At 44.0% G+C, this 23,533-nt stretch overlaps 2 protein-coding genes across 3 annotated transcripts in view; one reads left to right on the forward strand and one right to left on the reverse strand.

Moving 5' to 3' along the window:
• The first annotated feature begins 952 nt into the window (after nucleotides 1–952).
• Tyms (thymidylate synthetase) lies at nucleotides 953–12,867 on the forward strand. The gene is made up of 7 exons (XM_052749263.1): nucleotides 953–1,183; nucleotides 2,658–2,731; nucleotides 5,043–5,217; nucleotides 9,807–9,908; nucleotides 10,593–10,768; nucleotides 11,215–11,286; nucleotides 12,307–12,867. The coding sequence occupies exons 1-7, from the start codon at nucleotides 997–999 to the stop codon at nucleotides 12,442–12,444; spliced, it is 924 nt and encodes a 307-aa protein (XP_052605223.1). The 5' UTR covers nucleotides 953–996; the 3' UTR covers nucleotides 12,445–12,867.
• Nucleotides 12,868–14,789: 1,922 nt separating this feature from the next.
• The window catches only part of Enosf1 (enolase superfamily member 1), a 38,772-nt gene continuing 30,028 nt past the window's right edge, over nucleotides 14,790–23,533 (reverse strand). For both annotated transcript variants that reach the window (XM_052749264.1, XM_052749265.1), the window contains 5 exons: nucleotides 20,904–20,945; nucleotides 19,983–20,112; nucleotides 19,569–19,668; nucleotides 16,362–16,443; nucleotides 14,790–15,060 (listed from right to left, as the gene is read on the reverse strand). In XM_052749264.1, the coding sequence (XP_052605224.1) occupies nucleotides 14,947–15,060; nucleotides 16,362–16,443; nucleotides 19,569–19,668; nucleotides 19,983–20,112; nucleotides 20,904–20,945 (468 nt within the window). In that variant the 3' untranslated portion in view covers nucleotides 14,790–14,946. The remainder of the gene's footprint in view (nucleotides 15,061–16,361; nucleotides 16,444–19,568; nucleotides 19,669–19,982; nucleotides 20,113–20,903; nucleotides 20,946–23,533) is intronic.

The raw sequence follows: 23,533 nt of genomic DNA on the forward strand, positions 1-23,533 counted from the left end.
CCAGACATAACCAAAATTCTAAGTTTGTTGAGTACCTACAATGTACTCAATAAAGTGGTAGATACAGATCCCTTGTTGCATGTACATGTGTGTTAGTACATTTTAAACTCATCAAATGGTTCTACTCATCAATGTCTACCTTTTAAATCTTCCTTAAAATTGAAAAATGTGGCATTAAAATTTGAAAAGTTGAGCTGAGTGGTAGAGACGGCTTAGTCGGTAAAGGGCTTGCCACCAAGCTTGATGGCCTGAATTGTCCCCACACCTCCAATGTGTAAGCAGAAACCTATGGGGCACGCGGGCACACACACACCACACACACTAAATGTACACACTTTAAAGGATGCTTGAAAGGCCATCATTAATTTTTACAATGTGCATCTTCCACTTGTTCCAGCTGATAGCCTTCAGCAAGGCTTGGGGAATAGTCATGCAAATGCTAGTCCTTTGTTGCTCTGTCCTTTTAGAGGCAGGCAACAGAACTCAGATAACAGGGTTTGTTTTTAAATTTGCACGAACAAGGAACGAAGCCTTTCCCTGGTTTGGAAAACGAAATCCTTATGGTCAGTGCAACAAGAGGCAGGATCTGGGTGTGTCTTAGTCTAAGCTAAAGGCTCTTCTTGAGCTAGGGTCTCATATACCCAGGCTGGCCCTGAACTTGCTATGAAGCAAAGGATTGCCTTGAATTCCTGATCCTCGAGCCTCGATCTCCCGCGATCTGGGATTACTGGCGTTGCGTCACCACGCCTTGATCCTATAGACTCTTAATGCCAAGATAGGGTAAATCAAGAGAATTGGGAATGCTGGCAGGTGTTTGCCCTGCACTCTCCAGGAATTCCGCCACGTGGACGCGGGGTCTGACAATTCCGGCCGGCAAGAAGCTTCCCAGCAGGAAGAGGCGGGGCCCGCCAAGTGTAAGGCAAAAAAAGAGCGCGCGGAAGGTCCCGGCTTTGGCGCCCACCGCACCGCCCCCGCCGCCGTCGCCAGCTCTCCGCTATGCCGGCTGCGGGCTCCCAGATGCAGTCCGCCGCTCAGCAGCAGGGCGCGGAGGCACCGCCGCACGGGGAGCTGCAGTACCTGGGGCAGGTGGAGCACATTATGCGCTGCGGTTTCAAGAAGGAGGACCGCACGGGCACTGGCACCTTGTCCGTGTTCGGCATGCAGGCGCGATACAGCCTGAGAGGTGACCGCGGCTGGTCCCCACTAACCGGAGGGACTGCGGGAGGACGCTCGGCGGGTTGGGTTGCGGAGGCGCGGGGCTGGCGGCCACGGTTAGTCCTAACCCCGGCTCTATGAATCCTAAGCTCCGAGTTCCCACCCTAGGGCCTCTGGGTGATAGCTTCTGCAGGCAAACCAGGTCCTAAAGGCCTCTTGTCCTTAACACACCCCCACCTCACCCCCATCCCCCCGTTAGGCCACCTCTCCCAAAGCCAGCTTCAACTGGTCATGGGTCCCGGAGGGATGGAGTAGAAGAAACCTGTCCGGGCTTGTCTAAACCTTGCCCTGAGGTCCCGACTTTTGCTCCTCCTCCTTCTCCATATCGCTCGTTCTCCTTAGCAACTGTTTAAAAATTGGAGCGAAAATGACTTGGGCGGTGCTAAAGAGGCGCGGAAAATGGAGAACCCAGCCCTGAGGCGGAAACCGTGGGGTTTCCCCCAACAGCCCGGGCTTTTAAAGAGGAACCGAGAGGATGTGTAAGCGTGTAGAGTGGCCCCAGGGAAGAAGTGCTCTTTGGGGGTTGCTGGCCTCAGGCATTAAGCACAGGGCTGGGTAGGGGACAGGACCTCCTAGGTGCTGGGGCTGGATGGGTTAAGGTGTCCTTTAGGATGAATGGAGAGCAACCTGACACTGACTGGTTGTACACTGGAGAGTAGCGTGTAGTGAGTTTAGACTTAGTTGGAAACTTGTTCTGGAGCTGGAAACTTAAGCAGCGACTGCACAGATTAATCCAGCGTGCGTGCAGGGCCTCCTGGAACAGTGGACTCTTGACGAACCACATACCCAGTTTGTAGTTCACTTCCTCTGCTTCTACTGTAGACAAGGTTTTTTTGTTTGTTTGTTTGTTTTTTGGTTTTTTTTTTTCAGTTCTCTCGTCTTCATTCAGCCTTCCCATGTAGATGTTAAAGATGGAAGTATTGCTCTCTTACGAAACATATACTCAGGCTGCATCCCTAGCCTGAGCCTTTCCTCTTGACCTTGTCCGTTCTGTGTTGCCTTTGGGTTCCCTGGCAACCATTCCGAAGTGTAAGCAGTTCTGTTTTTATATACTAGGTCAGTTTGCTTCCCAAATATCTTAAAACTGTTTTTCGTTTTTTAACCAGTGTGATATCATCTCTCTGCCTGGAGCCTGGTGGACTTGGGCATGGGAGCCTTTAGGTTGTATCCTAGGCCACATTTTGGGTGTTGTTACACACCAACATTCATAATGGCTCAGTAGTGGGTGAGTGGTCTTTCTTTGTGCCAGATGGTTACCCCCTGTGTCAATGCAGAACTGGGGTTTCGCTGACTTACCCCGCAGCTGGGTGGTGGTAGTTTCCAGTTTTCCTGAAGCCACTCCAGGGTTTTGTTTCCCTGGTAGTTTCCCTCTACAGAGAAAGCTGGATGATGGCTTGCTGTATGTTTACCACATTTTAACTGTGTTACAAACTGTTTTTCAGATGAATTTCCTCTGCTCACAACCAAACGAGTGTTCTGGAAGGGTGTTTTGGAGGAGTTGCTGTGGTTTATCAAGGTAAGGGTGGTGCTGCTGTTGGAAGCTGCCTGTCTTCACACCATGAGCCTGAGAAGTCAATCCTGCAGCTGTTCGCCATTCCCACGTCACTGGCTCATTTTCTAGCTTGGGCTTTAGATGCTCTTCTCTCTCCCACCCATCCTGCTTTCTTGACCAAGCTGAGCACACTGGGATAATCCAGCCCAGGCCTCTGGCACTTGCCATTCCCATTACCTAGTACCTTTTCCTTCCAAATGGAGTATGGTTCTCTCCCCTCCTTCCAGTCCCACTCAGACAACCTTGACCTTCTTCTAGTCACCTCTTTGTTTCTCTTCATAGGGAAGCATTATCCGCTGACCTATAAATCAGCTCTCCCTCTTCTGGATGGGAGATAAGTAAGTACAATGTCCTGTGAGTTCCCCAAAGGTAGAAAATCTATTTCTCCTATTTCCTGTTGTATCTCAGGACTAAAATATAGCCAGCCACATGGTAGGTACTCAGCATACACTGATTGCTGAATTGGTAGATACCAAAGAGTCAAGTAGGGTACCTTAATTATATTGGAGTAGTGTGATGACAGGGGGCAGTAGCCCCAAGTTCCTCCTCTGTATCCTGGTCCAGAAGAAGTGAGGTTCTGTCTGATGCTAGTTTAGAGTACTCCAGGAGATAAGATGAATTCTGGGCCATACTACAAGTTCAGCCCCTTCTTTAGAGTACTTGGGATGATGGCTCAGTAGGTAGAGGGATTTTTATATTAGCATCAAGACCTGAGTTCAATCCCTCCCCAGCTATCCCATAAAAATTCTGGGTATGGAATGGAGAGATGGCTCAGTGGTTAGGAGCATTTGTTTCTCTTGTTGGGGGTTGGGGGGTTGAGGGGCTGGGGTTTAGTTCCTAACATCCATTTAGTGGCTAGCCATCTGTAACTCCAGTTCAAGATATCCAACTCCCTCTTCTACTCTCCTTGGGTACTGTATGTGCTTGGTGTACAGACACATGCAGGCAAAACACCCATACACATAACATTAAAAATAAAACTTGAAAAACATGCTGGGTGTGATTGTATGTGTTTGTAACCCGAGTGCTGTAATGGGAAGGTGGACACAAGAGGATCTTCGGTGATTGCTGGCCGCTAGTCTAGCCCAAATAAGTTCTAGGTTTAGTTGGAGACCCTGTCTCAAGGGAAAAGGTAGGAAGTAATAGAGTAGAACAGCCAATATCCTCACTGGCTTCCATGGGCTCGGGTACCCATGCACATACATTTTCCAGAAAAGCTAGCTACTGATTACCACCACAAATCCTTTAGCCAGATAGATGATACATGAACAGACTGCACATGGAACACTACACAAGTCCACTTGCAGTATGATGCTTAGACATGGGGCATGTTTGATTAAGCAATTCAAAACTGTCAGATGAGATAGGAATATTTTAGGAACCTGGAGGTATTTAGAAAATTAAAGGGAAGGCTGGGGAGATGGCTCAGTGGGTAAAGGCCACACAAATCTGATAGCCTGAGTTTGGACCTCTGGAATCCTCATAAAAAAAAAAGCCCTATATGGGTAGGGCGGTGGTGGTACCCCACGCCTTTAATCCCAGCACTTAGGGAGCAGAGACAGGCAGAGTTCAGTGAGTTTGAGGCCAGCCTGGTCTACAAAGCAAGTTCCAGAACAGCCAGGAATATTACACAGAGAAACCCTGTCTTGAAAAACAAAAAACAAATAAAAAAAAAAAAAGCCCTATTTGGTAGTGCCATCTAATCCCAGTACTTCTAGGGGAGAAGGAGACGGGAATCTACTGGAAGTTCACAGGATAGCTAGCCTGGGGTGGATGATGTAGCAACAGAAAGAGAGAGAGAGAGAGAGAGACACGCCCACCTCAAATAAGGTAGAAGGTGAGAACTAGCTCCTCCATACATGCACCCTGGCATGCTTACATATCCATGTATACATACACAAAGATTTTTAAAAGTTGAAGGGAGCTGGGTGGCAGTGGCGCACGCCTTTAATCCCAGCACTCGGGAGGCAGAGCCAGGCGGATCTCTGTGAGTTCAAGGCCAGCCTTGTCTACAGAGCAAGATCCAGGTCAGGCACCAAAACCACACAGAGAAACCCTGTCTCGAAAAACAAACAAACAAAAAAAAAAGTTGAAGGGAATAGAAGAAGTGCCTTGAGGAAATTTCTGATAAGGGGTAAGGCCATTTTATAATCACTCAGAAGCCTGGCCAGGAGCAGGCTGCTTGAAGACAGGCTGCATATGGAGAGTGTACCATGGGTCGGAAATGTGTGGCCCAGAATCCTCTTTATGCCTGTTCTACTCTCGTATTTTCCAGGGATCCACAAATGCTAAAGAACTGTCCTCCAAGGGAGTGAGAATCTGGGATGCCAATGGGTCCCGAGATTTTCTGGACAGCCTGGGATTCTCTGCACGGCAGGAAGGGGACCTGGGCCCAGTTTATGGTTTCCAGTGGAGACATTTTGGAGCAGACTACAAAGACATGGATTCAGGTGAGGCGATAATAATGCCTCAGGTTTTCCGGGTGTTCTTCCTCAAAGATCCACTTTAGAGTATGGGGGATAAGTCCATATCGTGGGAGTTGATAAGTAACTGACTTTGTGAGAAGCTGTGCTGGGTTATGGCGGAGAAGCTACAAGAAAGTCTCACAAAGGCCGAATCATACTTTTGGTGGCTAGCCTTTATTGGCCATGATTGGATGCTTGGAACTTTCTATACCTTTGTCATTGACCAATAGTGGCAGATTTGGTTTGTCAGTGTGAGGGTTTAGGGTAGAAAGGGGTCCATCTGGGACGAGGTGCAGGAGTTACCTGTGATGACCATTTCCCTTTGCAGGGCTGAGGCACTAGCAAGCTTGTATGTGGCATGGTGTGTCTGGTGTCTCTGTATAGTTTCTGACTTACCCTTCCTTTCCTTCCTGCTCTGTGGGGACAGAGGGTGAAGAAAACATCTCATTTTGTGACTGGCATCTTCCTCTTTCCTGGTACTGTTTTGAGTGTCACGAGACCAGCCTCTGCCACTGTCTGGCTCATCTCTCCCTAGGACAGGTTCCAAAGTTAATGTCCCACTAGTGTATGTGTGTATATGCTCATGTGTGCAGGAAGTAGTAGATCACTGGCTGGGCAGGCACCAGCAACCTGGACAGTATGCTTTTCTTCTCAGCTCCTTCTAGCCAATGGGAAGAATTTGGGCCTTGGAGTGGTTTGAATAAGAATGGCCCCCACATAGGCCCATGTATTTGAATGCTTGGTCACCAGGGAGTGGTGTTATTTGAAAGGATTAAGAGGTATGGCCTTGTTGGAGGAAGTGTGAGGTTTTGGAAGCCAATGCCAAGCCCAGTGTCTCATCCTGCTGCCTGCAGATGTGGATGTGAGCTCTCAGCTGCTTTTCCAGCACCATGTCTGCCTGCATACTGCTAAGTTTCTCGCCATGCTGATAATAGACTAAACCTCAGAAACTATAAGCAAGCCCCAAATAAATCCTTTCTTTTATAATAGTTGTCATGGAGTCATGGAGTCTCTTCACAGCAATAGAACACTGACTAAGATGGGTCTAGTATCCAAATTCTTCAGTAAAGCCTGAAGTTGTATTTGTCTGTGGAATTCTTTGTGGACTAGGAATGGGCAAATTGGTAAAGGTAGAAAGAAGAGAAGAGATTGCTGGGCTTGGGGTGTCACATGATAGTTAGCATAAGTGGGCATAGAGTTATTTGACAAGTTCTAGAAGTGAATAGTGTGATGGTTACATATAGTGTGAATGAGCTAAAGGTGATTGCTTCCAAGCCTGGAGACCTGAGTTTGCTCCTCAGTAGCCCATGCGGTAGAAGGAGAGAATCTATTCTCACAGGTTCTTTGACTACACATGCCATAGCATATGCCACACATAACAAAACAAATGAATATAATATAAATGTAAACACAGCTTTAATGGTAAATTTAATGTTTGTGTATACTTTGTCTTATTTATTTACTTAGAGTCAGAGTCTTACTATAATAGCTTTGGCTAGTCTGGAAATAATTATAATACACAAGGCTGGCCTTGAACAGCCTACATCTTATTTTGTGTGTGTTGTGTATGTGTGTGTGTGTGTGTGTGTGTGTGTGTGTGTGTGTGTGTGTGTGGCAGAGGAAAGGTCTTATGAAACTGTAGCTGGCCTTCAACTCCTATCTCTATCTCTCAACTGGTGGAATTATAGGGGTGTGCCATAATGTTCCCCTTACCACCATTTTTTTGGTTGGTTGGTTTTGGTTGGGTTTTTGTTTGTGTGTTTGTTTTACAGTGTTTCTCTGTGTAGCCCTGATGGTCCTAGAACTCCCTCTGTAGACCAGGCTGGCCTTGAACTCACAGAGATCCACCTTCATGTCTCCTGAGTGCTGGGATTAAAGGCGTGTGCCACCACTCCAACTGATTGTCTTATTTTTTAAATGTTTTTGAACGTAGACAATTTCCCTATACTTTACCCCTTTTCCCCTTACAGGGAATAATTACAAACTGTTCTGTACTTTATCAGATTTTTTAACACTTATAGATTACAGAATCACCACCACAATCAAGCTATAGAATATTTCCTCAAGTCTTCAATATTGCCTTCTTGGGGCTGTCTTTTTGGGAGTCCCTTCCCTCCAAGTACCAACTGTGCTAGAAAATTGACTGACACACCTTGGTAAAAGTGTATCCAGAGGAGAATATATGAAGTGTTTCTGGTCTTCATTAACAAATCACTGCTCCGCTTCCACACCTCAACAGGAGGCCGGGAATTAAAGTCCATAGATGAGACTGGAAAAAGTACAAGATCATTAAATTAATTACAGTTTTTCCTGGTAGTTGTAAGTCAGTGATGTGGTTAGTGACTAAACTTTAGTGTTATTTTAGGTGGAAGTATGGGTAGGACAGTGCCTAAGCCCTAGAAAGGACTCTATAGTTCTGTTACTTGAAATATATGTGAAATGCTATCTTCTATTTAAGATCCAGTGTTCTATGGGACAATAATAGATTGTGTTGGTGAAGTGTGACAAGGGTAATTGGTAGATATAGAGACTACATCACATAGGGACACTGGGAAAATCTAAAACTGCTGAGATGATTGGTCTATTTTTTTGTTTCTATACCAGAATATTTAAAGCTAAATAACTTTGAAGAAAAGAGGTTTATTTAGAGCAAAGGTTTCTTAAACTTTTTCCACTGTGACTCTCTTTGCCCAAGAAATTTTTTTTGTAGCCCCAGGTGTATAGGTACATAAAATAATACACAAACCAAATATTTATTGATAATAAATCATTAAAAATTTACCTTACAACAATTCTTTGATATACATGTAATTTCAGCATTTATTAATAAATAATAAACGTATTATGTATTAAAGATGGTAGCAGATTTTACACATTAATGAGATGGGGTGTGCTTGTTAATTTTCACATAAAGAAATCTTGGCTGAAAATAGGTTGTAGGGAATTTTCAGAGTTTACTTTTATTTATTTATTTTTTTAAAAAAGTTTTTGTTTTTGTTTTTTTTTGTTTTTAAGTTTCTTGAGACAGGGTTTCTCTATATAGTTTTTGGAGCCTATCCTGGAACTCGCTCTATAGCCCAGGCTAGCCTCAAACTCACAGAGATCCACCTGCCTCTGCCTCCCAAGTGCTGGGATTAAAGGCGTGCGCCACCACTGCCAGAGTTTATTGATAGTTTGATTTCATGATTTCATACTTGTCAATGATGAGAACTCCGCACCACAGAAATATGGAGTACAAAATGGCGGAAATATGTTTGCGATTTCAGAAGCTCTTGGCATTTCTGTTCTAATCTCAATATACAATTCATTGAATGATGTTTTTATGAAACCCAAGTCAATTTTTAAAACCAAAGATTCTACCATATTACAATTCAGAGATACACTAATTTGGGTTGGCAAGATGGTTCAGTGGGTAAAAGCACAACACAAGCCTTAACAACTTGAGTTCGCTTTCTAGAGCTCCAAGTGGAAAGAGAAAATTTTCCTGAAAGTTGTCCACTGACACATGCATTCCTACTTGCACACACATCAGACACATACACAAAATAATATTAAATACATTTAAACATCAAGACCAACTCTCCCATCCAACAAAACCAAAGATATACTAATTCGAATACATACCAAGGAATGAGTTAGGAAATATTAACAGCCTTAGTTTTTCATAATTAGATCATTACGAATCTAGAAAAGCAGCAAGCTGTATGTACAGGAAAATGCCACAGTTTATAATAGTCTGTTGTCATGAATCCGAGCTGAAGTGTTCCAGGCAGCATGTGTTGGTGCTTCATGTTGCACCAACATGTGCAGTGCAAAGCGTGTACGTGTATTCAGACTGCATCCATGACTGAGGTGAAGTGCCGCATGCAATACTGGGGAGCTCTGTCAGAGTCACCTCAGGTTCCTCATGCATCTGATTTTGAATTCGTTTTTGGATGTTGCATGTTTAGTTTTTCAGAGCCCCCACATTCATTTACTGAGCCCCCCCCCCCTTTTTCTAACCCTAAACTCACAGTTAAGGAAGCTGTGGTTAGATCTCAGCGCTGGTGGTTCACATGCCTCCATTTTGATGATAGTCACACAAGGTGACACAGTATTAGGTGATGAAAGATGAGAAGTGTGTCTCCTTTGGTTTCTTATGAAGCCACCAGATTCACTCATGGAACTCCACCCTCATGACTTTCTAATCCTAATCACCTCTTCAAGACTACGTAATTGGATTAAATTTCTACCCCAAAATGAGAATTACATTTCAACTCACAAATCCTTGAGCGACACATTCAAACCATATCCAAACAGCAGTTAGCAACTGGGGCAGTATTAAGGGGAGGAAATGACATTGTCACAGACTAAATATTTAAAAGACTTGTGTAGGAAAGAACTCAGTTTGTTATAGCTCCATAAAGACCTTGAACTTAAATCCAGCAAGATCTGAGAAATACTCAGAATGTGCTGCGTATCTTAGAACCATGGGTCAGGGAGGGGCACTGAGTGAAAGCTGTCAGGGTCATCACATGAGAGGCTATGGCTGATGTGAACTTAAGTGTGCATGTCCTCTCCTGACAATCCCACAGATTACTCGGGTCAAGGAGTCGACCAGCTGCAAAAAGTGATTGACACCATCAAAACCAACCCTGATGACAGAAGAATCATCATGTGTGCCTGGAACCCAAAAGGTGGACAGCAGCCTCATCATCTTCCTTTGGATAAACTGGCCAGTTAGCCAAAGGGAAGCAAGGTGGCTTGAGGCACTATAGGGCACCGGAACCATCTCCAGTCATGTGGTTGATCGTGTACCCTTGGGCAACCTAATCACACTCTGCTCCACTTTGGGTAGACCCGCATGATTTTTATCCATTTATATGAAAGGTGCTAAATGGCCTGTAAAAACACACCTATGGTTTAAATGAAGATGAAGTTTCAAGTGCTAACTTGAAACCAAATTATAAAATTAAACTCTGCCAGGGTGTAGTGAGTACTCAGGAAAGGACATTTCGTATTTCTAATGGAGACTTAAAAGGCCAGTTTCGTATGGCCTTTGCAAATGAAGTAATTTTCCTTTTATTTGGTGCCATCAACAGTAGCCCAGATCCTTAATTTTAGCTCGGATGAAAGAGCATGGCTTCAGCATAAATGTAAACTTGCAGATACCTTAAGCTAATGGACAAGCTTCCATTACCTTCCATTACCGCTGCTGCAGGGTTGGGGAAATGGTCTGACTTTGACATAGTGGGAAGGTGTGAGCTGTGGGTGTCTGTAAGTTAGTAGCTTTTTTTCATGGTGGGCTTCTGTTTTCTGTTTCACCTTTTTAATAGCTCTGCTCTCTAAAACCCCTGCTTGTTTTACCATTGACTCCTCAGATCTTCCCCTGATGGCACTGCCTCCCTGCCATGCCCTCTGTCAATTCTATGTGGTGAATGGGGAGCTGTCTTGCCAGCTTTACCAGCGGTCGGGAGATATGGGCCTGGGCGTACCCTTCAACATTGCCAGCTATGCCCTGCTCACCTACATGATTGCACACATCACAGGCCTGAAGGTGAGCAGCTTTCAGAAGGCATGGTTGTAGCCAATGTAATGTACCGAGCTCATAGCAGGGAATTCAGTCTGATTAGTATTAAAATTTCATGCAAATGTTATGAAAAATTTATGTAAATAAGACATGTACTGGCGGTCACCTTATAACCCTCCTTGGAGCTTTCTGGCACCTTGTTTGCCTATGGAAACGAACATTCATATAAGTTGCTGTGTATGTGTATGTGGGGGGCCCACATGTTCCCCAGTGTGTACATAGCGATGAGAGCACAATTGCATGAGTCATTTCTCTTCCTCCATGTGGGTCCCAGGGATCAAGCTCAGTTTGTCAGGCTTGTGCCTCTACCCACTGAGCTTTCTCACTGGCCCCTAATCTGTTTTAAAATGTGTTTTAAAAGAATTTAAACTAAAATATTGACTGTTGTGTTCTCTCCTGTGGGACATTTTTAGCCAGGTGATTTTGTCCATACTTTGGGAGATGCACATATTTACCTGAATCACATCGAGCCACTGAAAATTCAGGTAAGACAGACCCGTTACATTTCTTTTTGAGCTTGGTGTCTTCTCTTGACAAAAGATTGGACGGCGGGGCATCCTTTGTATCACAGGCACTCTAGTTGATGCTGTCTTATTGAAGTGCTCCAACTGCAGGGCTTTTACAAAGGGAGATGAGCAGGGATGAGGCCATTATCAGCCTTAGCAACCACAAGCACAGAGCATGGTAAGGTAATAAACCCCAGTATCAGAGAGAAGAGTCAGGAGATATGGCATTTTAAGTCATATTTTTCCTTGAAGAGCTGAAAATAAATGTTTGACTTTAGTTTGATGCTTAAGTACAGTACTTAGGTCTAAACTTTAAAAAGCCTGTTTTTTTTTTTTTTTTTTTGGTTTTTCGAGACAGGGTTTCTCTGTGTAGCTTTGCGCCTGTCCTGGAACTCACTTGGTAGCCCAGGCTGGCCTCGAACTCACAGAGATCCGCCTGGCTCTGCCTCCCGAGTGCTGGGATTAAAGGCGTGCGCCACCACCGCCCGGCAAAAAAAAAAAGCCTGTTTTTTAAATTCTTTTCAAATTCCTATAATATAGCAGCCAACAAATGAATTGAAATGGTAGTAAGAATATGAGTGTCCATGTTTTGTGAACACTAGAGAGAAAATTTAGACTCAGAAAAGTAAACAACTGTGTCCCTATGTCTAATATATTTATCAGGAGTTATCTGGTGGCTTCAGCCTGTAATCACAGCTACTTAAGAGGCTACAGCAGGAGCATTCCAAGTTCAAGGCTTGCCTGGGCTACAGAGTGGGTTGAACATAAGCCTAGATAACTAGCCAAGACCCTGTCTCAGAATAAAAAGTAAACAAAGCTGGGCTATAGCTTGATGGCAGATTACTTATGTAGCTCTCATGAGGCCCTAGGTGCAATCCCTAATGTTGCAGAAAAAAAAAAGACAGTACAGTAATGCACTCCTGTGAAATAGTACTTTGTGATAAAATAAAATACTGTGTTGGGAACAAACGTAAAATAATACCATGATTTTATTTTTAGCTTCAGCGAGAGCCAAGACCTTTCCCAAAGCTCAAAATCCTTCGAAAAGTTGAGACAATTGATGATTTCAAAGTTGAAGACTTTCAGATTGAAGGTTATAATCCACATCCAACGATTAAAATGGAAATGGCTGTTTAGAGTTCTTTCAAAGATGGTGTGAATATTACCAGAGTTTGAGCCTGATGCCAGGGTAAGATAAGTTTTTCTCTAAAGGAAAATAAACTTAAAACTCTGACGGTGATCTAACTATTTATAACTATCATCACTGGCATTTAGAACTGCCTTTCCTTTAGTATTCACTGAGGTACATAAAAAAGCTGAGATTATATACTCAGCAAAAACAACCAGGCAGGGGTTGGGGATTTAGCTCAGTGGTAGAGCGCTTGCTAGAGGCCCTGGGTTTGGTCCTCAGCTCTGGAAAAAAAAAAGTGTAAAAAAAACCAACCAGGCATTTATATATATCTATATGAAGACGGCTGGTGAAATTTCAGATTGTTATTCCTCTAAACTTGAACTATGTTATGTTTACTTATAAATGTTTTATATGCTGTAGTAATAAACTGTTTTGCAAATTTGTCGGTTTAAAATTTTCAAATTAGTTTTTATTAGTGTGTGTGTGTTTGTGTATGTGTGTGTATAGGTCAGAGCACAAATTTGAGGGAGTTTGGTTAGGCTTGGTGACAGGCTCAAGTTTCTGACTGAAATAGATTGACCTAAAAACCCTAAGCCTTCATTAGCTTGTTGTTGAGACAGGGTCTCATGTATCCCAGGCTGGCCTCAAACACACTCTGTAGCTGAGGATGACTTTATTCCTCATCCTCCTGACTCTTCCTAGTGGCTGGGATTGTAGGCATGTATTGGAGATTGAACCCAGAATTTCCTGTGTGCTAGGCAAGTACTCTACCAAGTTAGCCACATCCCCAGCCCTCTTGGTTTTGTCTGTCTGTCTGTTTGGCAGCATCTTATCTACCCAGGCTGGCCTGGAACTCACTGTGTAGCCTAGGCCTGATAGTTAAATTATATTTAGTAAGGTCGACTAAACTTTTTTCCTCCTATTTTCCCACAGTGTACTTCAGTATAGTCACATTTTATTTGAAAATATAATGACCACTTAAGATGGTTAGGGGTCTGTGGGTCACTCAGAGATTTGCCATGACTGTCTTAGTTAGGGTTTCTATGGCTGTGAAGAGACACCATGACCATGGCAACTCTTATAAAGAAAAAGGGGTGGCTTGCTTATGGTTTAGAGGTTCAGTCCATTATCACTATGGTGGGACATGGCAGAGTGCAGGCAGACATGGTGCTGTACTGGTAGCTGAGAGTCCTACATCTTGTAGGCAACAGGAAGTAGTCTGCGACAGTGAGACTTTGAGCATAGGAGACCTCAAAGCCCGCCCCTACAGTGACACGCTTCCTCCAACAGGCCACACCTAATAGTGCCACTCCCTTTGGGGGCCATTTTCTTTCAAACCACTACAATGACCGTGAGTAAATTTCAATAGGATGCTTTTAATTTCTGGCACCTGGAATGATTGGGACCCGGTCTGCACCTGAGAGTGCTCCCAAGATGCAGCATTCTAGCCGTATCAGCCCAGAGCTCATTAAGGCAAAAACCACAAGATTACATGTATTCTGCCTACCAGTAGGCAGGGTCTAATTCTTAACATACATGTCTTGCAGTTGCCCCAGTCATCTTTTTGAGCAGAGCAAGCAGGTTTGATTACAAAAGCCAAAATAGCAGTTAGTCTTACGACCTATTATCTTGTTAGAACAGCAGTTTTTACAAGATCAGTCAATTTAAGAATCTTCAACATCCGGTAAAAAAAAAAAAAAAAAAAAAAAAAATGATGGGGGGGGGGGCTTTACATGCCAGAGGCATTTTTTGTTGTTATATATACACCTATCTTAACCATAGTAATTAAACCTTAAATGTAATGTTAACCATCAGAAGGTTTTAAATCACATTTTAAGGTTTTGTTTCTTGGTGGTTGTGGTGGTACGGGGACATGTCTCACACTTTGGCCCAGCTGGTCTGGAGCTAGTATGTACCTTAGGCTAGCCTCAGACTTACGGTACTACTCCAGTTTCAGCTTCCTGCATGCTGAGATTACAAGTTGGAGTTCCCATGCCTGGCTAAGATAGTTTTTTAAGAGTTATGAAAGCGTGAAGAAATACCATTTGTCCCCGTTAATTTCAGTGAGGTGTGGATTCCCTAAAATGCTTGGACTGATAACAGAAGGGATGCTATTTCAGGACAAATGAGTGAATCTTTTTTTTTTTTTTTTTTTTTTTTTTTTTTTTCTGCTTTCCCAGATTCCTTACAGTGATGCAGAACCAGTTTTATTCTGATTTATGACAAGTGTTAGAATGAGGAATTATTATGAAACATTGCTTATTTTCAAATTATAATTTAATATCTAGCACTTGATAGAGATTTACCATCTTCCTGGGCTTTGGGTTAGGTACATTTGCTTTAGAATTAAAAAAAAAAAAAAAAAAAAGAATATTGACTTGTTGACCATCCACCATGATGACAGCTGATTCCTGAGGTGAGTATGACCTGCAGCTAGACTTGATTTTTCTTCTATTTTTATAAAGCGCCAGAATTTTAAGCATTTCCACTTCAGAAAAAAAAAAGTGTTAAGGCTGACTACATGAATCCTGAGCAACGAGGAGTTTCTTCCAGACTTCTCCATCTGGGTATTGGTGTTTCTTTACGGATTCCTCCTTCATTTCTGTTGAGTAGCCTGCATCCTAGCAAAGACAACAACAGGTTGAGACATGTTAACACTGGTTTCTGCTGCTGCTAGAAATGCTTCTAAATCTAATCCAGAGGTAGTTCTGTATTTAAGAAATTAAGTTGAGGGGCTGGAGAGATGGCTCAGCAGTCGAGAGTGCTTGCTGCTCTTCAAAAAGCCCAGTGCGGTTCCCAGCACCTACCTCAGGCAACTCACAACCTCTGATCCCAGTTCCAGGGGATTCCCTCCTTTGGCCTACCAGGGTGCTATACTCATGTGCACATACCCACACACATACATATAATTAAAAATAAAGCTTTCAAATCAAAGGGTTTTTGTTTTTTAAAGAGGACAGAGGGCCACACTATTGGCTACTTACCTGGATTGCTAGTGAAACTAAAACTTTGATACCTTAAATCTGTTGGTGAAAATGAGCCATAATCTGGACAAAATCAGGATAAATGGTCCAGGTCACAAAACTGTAGTCAAAACCTTTCGGTCACTAGGGTGCAGATGGTGCTGGCTTTGGGGCAGAAGGAATGTGTTTTGAGGGCTCAGCAACTGCTGAAATATGACCATAGCTCTGTGTCTTAGGATTTCTATTGTCCTGATAAAACTGACCACAAAGCACCTTGGGGACAAAATGATTTATTTCAGCTTACATCTCTCAGGTCACACTCCATCACCAAGGGAAATCAAGACAGGAGCTCAAGAGGGGAGGACCTAAGGAAGGAACTGAAGTAGAAACCACTGCGGAATGCTACTTACTGCCTTATTCCTCATGGCTTGCCAGTCTGCCTTCTTTTTGGGGGGGTGGGGGTGGGAGGGGTTGAGACAGGGTTTCTCTGTGTACTTTCAGTGCCTGTCCTAGATCTTGCTCTATAGACCAGGCTGGCCTCGAACTCACAGAGATCTGCCTGACTCTGCCTCCCGAGTGTGGGGATTAAAGGCTGCGCCGCCAACGCCCAGCTCAGTCTGCCTTCTTATATCATCTAGTACTACACCTGTCCAGGGGTGGCACTGTCCCTAGTAAGCTGCACTCACCCATATCAGTCTTGCCCGAAGACCAGTCTTCTTGATTTTTTTCTCAATTGAGGTTCCCTCTTCCAAAATGACTCTAGCTTATGTCAGGTTGTCATAAAACTAGCTTCCCACTGACCAAAAACTTAAAGATTTGATACTCATCACTAGAAAGCCATTTGTTTCTAGATGTTGAAAAATCAACTCTTAAAGAATTGTCAAGGCTTTGTGGTCCCTGTTCAGCGGCACAATGGCTGATGGTAGAACGTCTGCGTCATGTCCTAGGTCACAACTTACCTTGGGAGGCAGATAGGAAGCATGCTTGATGACCACGGGATACTTGAAATGTTCATGCAGATGGTCCACATATTCGCACATCCTAGGACATTGGAGCGTTAGTGCCTGAAGTTAGGTAACTCAATGAGCTAGTAACTGTGAAAGCAGAAGTGTCCTTAAATGGTAGGTGGAGGAGATGGCTCACTGGGCTTTACAAAAATGAAGACCTGGGTTTGACCTCTGTTTTAGACAAGGTTGGGAGGTAAAGACTAGCATCTGAGGTTATCCTTTGACCACAACTGTGCCTGCATTCAATATCTCACACTCTCTCTCTCTCTCTCTCACACACGCACACACACACACACACACACACACACACACACACACACACACACACACACACAACCTTTTTGCAACAGGTGCGGCAGGACCTGGGGTTGCAGCTCCACGTTAGTAGAGCTCTTGGCTTGGATAAGATCCTAGGTTCAGTCCCCAAGGCTTAGCTGTTAATATATATTTCTTGTGAGTCATTCTGTGAGGTACTTCCATCTCCCAGACATATGTAAGAGCTGAGATATACTGTGAAGTGACCCTGAAGGTTTTGTAGTACCCCGACAGCACTTCAGATTCCAGACACCTCGGATTATTGTGGTGGCTAAGGCCAAATGTCAGTTAACTCGATTAAACTGCCAAATGAGGTTCCTTCCATTTATACCGATGATTAGGTGAAAAGCACAGGTTTTGGAATTGGGTCAGTCTGTTCAAATTCTGTATGCCAGTGTCCGGTCCTGTGGGCAGGTGCCATACACTAAAGGGTGGGTATTTCCTTAGTCTCCTGATAACGTGATGACACATAATAAGATGTGCACCAGGATGTACCACTGTTGTGTGGCAGATCTTAGGAGATTAAAGGCTCCCATTTTGGAGTGAAACTTATTAAGTCAGAATGTTTTAGTGAAGTGAACCAACAGGGTGGAAAACACTGCAGGGAAGCTGTAATAGGAATCTTAAAGGTCTTATTAATAAAAACAAACCCGGAGCCAGGTATTGGGGTGAAAGATCAGAGAAGCACAACAGGCCACAGCTAACCCGCCTCACCAACTTCTCAGCTGATCCTGTTTCCTCAGACTGGAAGCTTCTGTGTCCTCATCCAAATGGATCTCAGCTGAACTGCTGCTCAAAAGTCTAAAAGCTTAACCAGGCTCCAGTTCCTGGTTTTCATGTCTCATGTACCTTTCTGCTTCCTGCCATCACTTCCTGCGATTAAAGGCGTGAGTCACCATGTCTGGCTGTTTCCAGTGTGGCTTTGAACTCACAGAGATCCAGATGGACCTCTGCCTTTGGAATGCTAAGATTAAAGGTGTGTGTGCCACCATTTTCTGGCCTCTGTATCTAGTGGATGTTCTGTTCTCTGACCCCAGATAAGTTTATTAGGATGCACAATATATTGGGGGACACAATATATCACCACAGGAATGAGATGTGCTCACTAGGAGATGAAGTAAACAACTCAAAGTAGCTTCAGGAATTTCCTGAAACTGACCACATTTACGAGGCCCCTCTTTCCCGAGTAAACATTAAAGGGTAGTGAGAGTCACTCTCGGACAAGCCCAGCCACCCAGAAGAAACAGATAAGCCCCAGCCAAACTGCCTAGAAGAAGCAAAGACCCAGATGAGCTGCCTGGAAGAGTCTCAGAACTGAGTCACCTCTAAGGGACTCTTCAATCTGTGGTGCTGCCTGCAGGCTGTGCAGTGTGTTCCCAGTTCCAGCTTCGTGAGCTGTCACCCATGCTGGATGGGCTTTGGTCAGGCAGCCGTCTTTGAGTCATTTCTGCTCCTGTAAGTGACCCCTGACCCATATTCCTATAAGTAACATCAATAAAACTCAGTAGTTCACCAAGTTGGACTTTGGTGGTATCTGTACTTGAGTCTGCCATCGGTTCCGGATATAGGGTGATCGAAGTTTGTTCCCATCTCCCCAGGAATAATGTCACACAACAACCAGGAATGCACAAATAAGCTGTCAAGAGAAGCTCATGGCGCCTGTGTCCCATGTAAGGAACAGGGTGCAGATAGAGAGCCAGCTACGTGAGAGAGACAGTTGGGTCTCAAAAAAGCGCAGAGACAATGACAAATCTGAGAGCTTAAGATGTCACCCCCTGCTGTTGGTTATCTGGGGGCAGTTTTATACAAGCATTTCTGAATTGCAAAGCCTATATGAAGCACCAGCTCTGCCTGGCAGGGTCTCTCACACCAGGGACACTGCACCAGGGTGCTTAGGTGACTCTTTCATCCCCTGGGACCTGCAGGGCTCTCATGAAGACAAGAACTGAAATGAGAAAGTAAATACAGAGCAATGTAGGAAGGGTACTTTCAACCTGGAATCAGTTTGGACAGTACTAAGAAAAGACTAAGGACCTAGACCTTCATTGTCAAGATTCCTGTGAGGTTAGGTATGAGCAGCTCTAGGGTGAGGAAGTCCGGTTTCCTCCCTTTAAACTGATTGTTCTTTCCAGCATAAACTAGTTTAGGCAGATTTAAAAGGAAGTGTTTTTCACTCACTAGCCAGCTGAATAAAGAAAACCATTTCAATTCTAATTGAACATCCCCCCCACGCCCCGCACCCTGCTTCCATGTGCCTTGGCATCCTTTTCTTTCCTACAGTCCTGAATTGGGTGTTTGCCTTTCCCTTGTAGACTCTCACATTTGTTCTCATAATTTCACTTTAGTGAGGTTCCTGTGATATGTTTAGCTTCAGCAGACGAAGTATAATAAGCAAATCCATATATGTGCAAATGACAGGAAGGAGACTCCTCCGATTTAAAATCCTGTTGGGGCTAGAGAAATTGTTTGGCTGTAAAGAGCACTGGCTGCTCTTCTAGAGGGCCCAAATTTAATTCCCAGAACTCACAGGGCAGCTCACAACTAGCTGTCATTATAGGTCCAAGGGATCCAGCGCCCTCTTCTGACCTCCTTGGGCACTGCATACACGTACAGAGGCATGTACAGGCAAAGCACCCATATACATAAAAGTAAAGGGAAAAAATTAAAACAAAAAGTGAACAATATCAATTTGGAATTGGTATTTTAAATCTATTCTAGGTGCATGCAATGGTGCACAGGGTTCTGAGTATCTCTGACCCTGAAAGAATTTTCAAAGAACTGTTCTGTATCAAGGAATATTAGGGATGTTACCACAGTGAGAGAAGCTAATGCCATGTTACTGACCTGTTTTGAAGGCTGGCGGAGACTGAGATATAGTCAAATATAATCAAGTGCTGTACCAGTTCACAAAGTCCAACTCCACCGGCATGGGGGCAAACAGGGACTAGAAGAAAGGTATTTCAATTTAACGCAAAAGTAATGCAGAGAGAGGAAGACGGAGGGAGATTCCATGGTGGTGCTTTTTTTTTTTTTTTTTTTTTTTTGGTGTCTACGGGCAATTCGATCATTTTTTAATATTTAGCCCAAAATTCTAGGATGGAAATCAGCCAAGACTCACTGATAAGGGATAAAGAAGATTTAGAGAAAAGGCAAACTACAGATCCATGAGTTGCAAAGGCCAGCAAAGGGAGCATGCATGCATGGCCTTTGGTGGGAACTGAGTGGAGGTGTGGCCCACAGCCTCCACAGCACCCTTACTTCCAAACTTTTTGGCCATCAGTAACACTGAGAGGTTTTCATTGACACTCCCCAGTCTGCAGCTGTCAATCTGGAGAAACTGTAGGGCGTTCGCTTGTAAGAGTTGCTTAAATATCACTCGGTTCTGGCACTGGAAATAGAATTAAACATTTCAACATAGCACCAACAGAAGAATTGGCCTTCGTTTGCATGATCCCTAAGCTTGGCAGTACCACGATTCCACACCAGCTGTTACTCATTACTAGACTTCAGGAAGCCTGGACTATATTTCTCTTTTCTTTCCCCCCCCCCCCCCCCCCCCCCCCCCCCCCCCCCCCCCGCTCACTTGGCCTGAGGTGACCCTAACGGTAGAGAGGGACAAATCTGAAGATGTAACTGAGTCAGGTACAAATCACACCGGCTCTCCATTTATAAAGAGATGACTGTTCTAGCACCTGGCAAGCGAGAAACGGAGTGAAGCATCAGGATGGAATACGGCGACAGCTACAAGCAGATGGCACAATGACAAAACGGAACGGTGGCGGGGTGGTATTGTTCATTTCGCTGGGAGACTGAAAATCTGTTCCTCACTCTGCTCTGCCTGCCTTTGGGCCGACTCCAGCAGGTGCAGACAGGCACTATGCTTAGTACATAAGCACAAGAAGAGAATGATGTCACCCTTACTCTATTTGGAAGCTGACTTTCTTAAAGTCACTGTATGCCCTGACAGTAATAAGTTGTTTCTCGTTAATTCTGAGTAATTGCTTCAAGAAAAAAAAAATAGTGACCTGAGTCCATGAATTCTGGAAAAATTCACAAAACATTGAATTCTAATGAACCACCATTTTTTATAATGATAAAAAAAATTCCCAACTTATAGTGCAACATGACAGTATCCTCTGTCGGTGGTCAGTGAGGTGAAACCAAGGACATACCACTCACCTGTTCTCCTGTGGCAACGCCAATTCCTAATGGGGCCAATGCCTGCAAAATAAGGCAGCCTGGTGTTATTTTCCAATGTTTGAACTGCAACTCTGAATGTTTAAAAATATTTTTAGAGCTGAAGGAAGCATCCCTGCTGTTGAGCCATGCGAACTTTAAAGCCCGGCAGAAGGATGTCCACAGAAATGTGTGTGCGTGGGAGAGTTGTGTGTCCACAGAGGGGAAAAACAGGGCTGCTCATATATAGCCACTGCTCCCTTCCTGGATGTGGCTCTGTAGACTTCCCTCCACAAAACCATGTCTCTACATGCTCCAGGGCCTGAGGAGAGGATGGAGCCACGAGGTAATGTGTTCTTGTGGCCTCTGCTTCCTGTGGATCACGGTTCCGTTTATTTTCTTATTGTATCTCTAATAACCATGAGAAGTGATGAGTTTAAACTCTCTTGCCTCTGTTAATTCCCAAACCCTTCCATCCAGCTCTGTTGGTGGCTTTCCTTTACAGACTAAGACCACTGCTTAGTGGTGAACCCCTCTGTCATTTAGTAAAGTACTGGAGTCTTCTCTTGCATATGGCATTGCATTCTCTCTATTTTTCTTGCCTGGCCCTGAACAGCTTCCCCACCTACCACCTGGGCTACAGGACATTTCCCAACAGTTCCCTTCCCCAGGCATCTTAGTATAAATGATTCTTGGTTACAACCCACCATGACAAAGAGGAGCTATCAGTAGCCCTGCTTTGCAGATGAAGAAACAGGCATACAGGTATGAACTCATACCCAGATCACAAATGGAAAGTGTAGAGTAGGATTTGAGCTTTAGGATGATTCTAGAGTTGGAATCAGAGGAGACATCTGAATCATTAGATGAAGCAGCTTAGCAGAAACAGCCCTTAATTCAGAAACCAGTCATCCCCAACATCACTACTCTTGTGCTGTGTTTAACTGGATGTGTTGACTTGGGTAAGACCACCAAGAACCATACGCAGCAGGTTTCCTCATTGTAGAAGGTCTCGGTTTCAACATCGTTTCTAAAGTATCTTCTCATGCTCATAATTCCCACTTCCTGAAATTTCGCAGTGAATTATACTTAGCTCTTTATCTCAAGAGAAAAAGGACAAAAAAAGAGAGGGAGGGAGAAAGAGATGAAAGCCATTTGACTTAGTCACGTCATCACTGTGAGAGGGTGCTCCTAGCACTAACTAGGAGCCAAGTTTTGTTCCCTCCTCATAATCTTCTGAATCTGTTCTCCCAGGTGCCCTTTCCCTTCATCTTTCCCGGATAATAACAAAATTCCATACCTCCCATCCCTGACTGCCTCCTTCGGCCCATTTCTTACCGCCCACATACCTATCTCAATCCACTCTACATGTGGCCTCCAGTCAACTCCTTTTTCTCTTGTCTTTCACAGTGTCATTCTCTCCTTTATGAACCCACAGTGATGCCTTCTGATCAATTGTACCCTCTAAACAATGGAGTCTATCATCTGGCTCCAAGCACTGGCCTCTGATACTTCCTGGCAGGCAGCATTCCCTTGGCATCTCTCCTGGTCTCTATGTGGACCTGCCATTCACATAGCTGCTCTGTCTCAGCTCATTTACTCCCTGCTGAGGGGAAGGCCTCCACTGTTTAAGGAAAATCTTGGTGAGTCTGTTGTGGGATATTATTTTAACTGGGCAAAGATGTGTTACATTTATTTATGCTGCAGAATATTATTTTAACTGTGTAAAGATGTGTTACATTTGTTTATGCTGTATTTGTTTAATTATGGAAAGATGTGTTGCACTTGTCTCACCTTGCCTGCCTAAGGCACCTCATTGGTCTAATAAAGAGCAGAATGGCCAATAGCTGGGCAGAGAAAGGATAGGCGGGGCTGGCAGGCAGAGAGAATAAGTAGGAGGAGAAATCTAGGCTCAAGAAAGAAGAAAAATGAGAGAAGGAGGACGAGAGAAGGAGGGAGAAAGAGAGGGACATGCCCAGGGCAAGAAGCCAGGCCGCCCCCAGCCAGACAGACATGGGGCAGTGAAAGTAAGCTATACAGAAGGAAAGAAAAGTAAAAAGCCACAAGGCCAAAGGTAGATAAAGAGAAACAGGCTAGCTTAAGTTAAAAGAGCTAGCAGAAACGAGCCTAAGCTAGGCTGAGAATTCATAACTAATATTAAATCTGCATGTCATGATCTGGGAGCTGGTTGGTGGCCCAAAAGAAGAAGCCTGGTACATGAATCAAAGCTCAGAAAAGTATCCAAGAATACTCTAGGTGGCAGCAGTGACAACCTGAGTTCAATCCCAGTGATCCCTAAGATGAGAGAGAGAATCAACTCCCACAAACTGCCCTCTGACTTACACACACACACACACACACACACACACACACACACACACACACACACAAAATGAATGAGTAAATGTAACAACAGCAAAAAGAATCCTAAGAAGCCAGGCATAGTGGTAAACAGCTGTTATCCCATCACTATGGAGATTAAAGTGGGAGGACCAAAAGTTTGAGATCAGCCTGGCTACAAAGTGAGAGCCTGTCTCTAAAGTAAGAGTTTCAATCCCAATCAAAATCCCCATCTTATTCTTCACAGAAATAGAAAAAAATCCTAAAATTCATATGGAATCACAAAATACCTC

Source organism: Peromyscus californicus, unplaced genomic scaffold, assembly GCF_007827085.1.
Source record: "Peromyscus californicus insignis strain IS unplaced genomic scaffold, ASM782708v3 Scaffold_21__1_contigs__length_65335640, whole genome shotgun sequence".
Taxonomy (NCBI): domain Eukaryota; kingdom Metazoa; phylum Chordata; class Mammalia; order Rodentia; family Cricetidae; genus Peromyscus; species Peromyscus californicus.

What these genes read in the sequence shown, in the direction of transcription:
- Tyms (XM_052749263.1), top strand. Translation starts at nt 997, where the DNA reads ATGCCGGCTGCGGGCTCCCAGATGCAGTCCGCCGCTCAGCAGCAGGGC. An exon ending in CTACAAAGACATGGATTCAG is followed by an intron (nt 5,218 to 9,806) that starts GTGAGGCGATAA and finishes ACAATCCCACAG; the next exon opens with ATTACTCGGGTCAAGGAGTC. An exon ending in CACACATCACAGGCCTGAAG is followed by an intron (nt 10,769 to 11,214) that starts GTGAGCAGCTTT and finishes GGACATTTTTAG; the next exon opens with CCAGGTGATTTTGTCCATAC.